Source organism: Clupea harengus, chromosome 7 (genome assembly GCF_900700415.2).
Source record: "Clupea harengus chromosome 7, Ch_v2.0.2, whole genome shotgun sequence".
Taxonomy (NCBI): domain Eukaryota; kingdom Metazoa; phylum Chordata; class Actinopteri; order Clupeiformes; family Clupeidae; genus Clupea; species Clupea harengus.
In genome coordinates, this window is record NC_045158.1 from 25,731,843 (window position 1) to 25,734,342 (window position 2,500).

At 47.2% G+C, this 2,500-nt stretch overlaps 1 protein-coding gene across 1 annotated transcript in view; it reads left to right on the forward strand.

The window, feature by feature from the left end:
• si:dkey-91m11.5 (PH_BCR_vertebrate and RhoGAP_Bcr domain-containing protein) overlaps positions 1 to 2,500 on the forward strand; it is a 34,274-nt gene that overhangs the window by 25,110 nt on the left and 6,664 nt on the right. Inside the window, 2 exon segments of the mRNA XM_031570940.2 lie at positions 537 to 634; positions 1,179 to 1,295. Of these exon segments, the coding sequence (XP_031426800.1) occupies positions 537 to 634; positions 1,179 to 1,295 (215 nt within the window).

Sequence of the window (2,500 nt, forward strand, 5' to 3'; positions counted from 1 at the left end):
CTCTCCCCCTCTCTTCTCCTCTCCTCTCTTTTTCTCCCCTCCTCTCTCTACCCCCTCTCCTCTCCTCTCCTCTCTCTTCCTCCTCTCCTCTCCTCTCTCCCTCCTCTCCTCTCTCTCCCCCTCTCTTCTCCTCTTCTCTCTTTTTCTCCCCTCCTCTCTCTACCCCCTCTCCTCTCCTCTCCTCTCTCTCCTCTCCTCTCTCTCCTCTCCTCTCCTCTACTTTCCTCTCTCTACCTCTTCTCCTCTCCTCTTTTTCCTGTACCTGTACTGTACTCTGGAGGTTACTAAGAGAGGTTACTAAGAGACGTTACCAAGAGAGGTTACTAAGAGAAATTACTAAGAGACGTTACTAAGAGACGTTACTAAGAGACGTTACTAAGAGAGGTTACTAAGAGACGTTACTAAGAGAGGTTACTAAGAGAAATTACTAAGAGACGTTACTAAGAGACGTTACTAAGAGAAATTACTAAGAGACGTTACTAAGAAACGTTACTAAGAGACGTTACTAAGAGAGGTTACTTTGTGTGTTTGGTCAGATCTGTACTGTAATCTGGAGGTGGACTCTTTCGGCTACTTTGTGAACAAGGCAAAGACGCGTGTGTACATGGACACCACCGAGCCCAGCTGGAATGAGGTGAGAGGCCTCAGTGTGTAACCCTGTAGTAACACTAGAGTATCTCAGTGTAAAGCTGAAGTAACACTAGAGTATCTCAGTGTAAAGCTGAAGTAACATTAGAGTATCTCAGTGTAAAGCTGGAGTAACATTTGAGTATCTCAGTGTAAAGCTGAAGTAACATTAGAGTATCTCAGTGTAAAGCTGGAGTAACATTTGAGTATCTCAGTGTAAAGCTGAAGTAACATTAGAGTATCTCAGTGTAAAGCTGGAGTAACATTAGAGTATCTCAGTGTAAAGCTGAAGTAACACTAGAGTATCTCAGTGTAAAGCTGAAGTAACACTAGAGTATCTCAGTGTAAAGCTGGAGTAACATTAGAGTATCTCAGTGTAAAGCTGAAGTAACACTAGAGTATCTCAGTGTAAAGCTGAAGTAACATTAGAGTATCTCAGTGTAAAGCTGGAGTAACAGTAGAGTAGAGTATCTCTCAGTTGCAGGTGTATTGTTTTAAGAAGACTGTGTGTCTGGTGTTGATGTGCTAAACGGCCTTGACTGTCTCTGCAGGAGTTTGAGATTGAGCTGGAGGGCTCGCAGACCCTGAGGCTGCTGTGCTGCAGTAAAGGCAAGCACTTCAGAGACAACGGTGACGCCGATAAGATCATGGCCAAAGGACAGATCCAGGTACAGTGTGTGTGTGTGTGGATAGGATAATAGCCAAAGGACAGATCCAGGTACAGTGTGTGTGTGTGTGTGTGTGTGTGTGTGTGTGTGTGTGTGTGTGTGTGTGTGTGTGTGTGTGTGTGTGTGTGTGTGTGTGTGTATAGGATAATAGCCAAAGGACAGGTACAGGACACATCTCACACCTTCTCACCTGTCTCACTGCAGCTCTGGAGAGGACAGATCTGGCTGTGTGTGGGGGTATGGGTGTGTGGGTTTGTGTGTAAGTGTGTGTGTGTGTGTGTGGGGGTATGGGTGTGTGGGCTTGTGTGTAAGTGTGTGTGGGAATGTGAGTAAGTGTGTGAGTGTGTGTGTGTGTGTCAGAGAGTATGGGTGTGTGGGTATGTGTGTGGCAGTATGTGAATAAGTGTGTGCGTATGGGTGTGTGGGTATGTGTGTGTGTGGCGGTATGTGTGTGTGTGGCGTTATGTGTGTGTGTGTGAGGGTCTGTGTGTGTGTGTGTGGGGTGGTCATTCTGCTGGGGATTATCCTGAGTCTGTTGGGTGTTAAAAGAGAAAAGAGCCCGGGGGGTCATGCCAGCAGGCTGCTGATTGGCTGTTGTGACAGATGGGGATTAACACCATTGGGAAGGAGACCAGCCCACAGAGTGACTCCAGCCAATCAGAAACTTGACCCCCTGTGATCTGCCTCATTAATGGAATGACTCCTATGGTCTGTGTGTTTGTGTGTGTGTGTGTGTGTGTGTGTGTGTGTGTGTGTCAGCACAGGGGTGTGTGTGTCAGCACAGGAGTGTGTGTGTGTGTGTGTGTGTGTGTGTGTGTCTGTCTGTCTGTCTGTCAACACAGGAGTGTGTGTGTGTGTGTGTCAGCACAGGAGTGTGTGTGTGTGTGTGAGAGAAAGAGAAAGAGGGAGAGAGAGAGTGCTTTGTGTGTGTGATTGAGGTATGTACTGCTGTGTGTGTGTGTGTGTGTGTGTGTGTGTGTGTGTGTGTGTGAGAGAGAGAGACAGTGTGTGTGTGTGTGTGTGTGTGTGTGTGTGTGTGTGTGTGTGTGACTGAGGTATGTACTGCTGTGTGTGTGTGTGAGAGAGAGGGGGACAGTGTGTGTGTGTGTGACCTGAGGTATGTACTGCTGTGTGTGTGTGTGTGTGTGTGTTTGTGTGTGTGTGTGTGACTTATGCATGTACTGCTGTGTGTGTGTGTGTGTGTG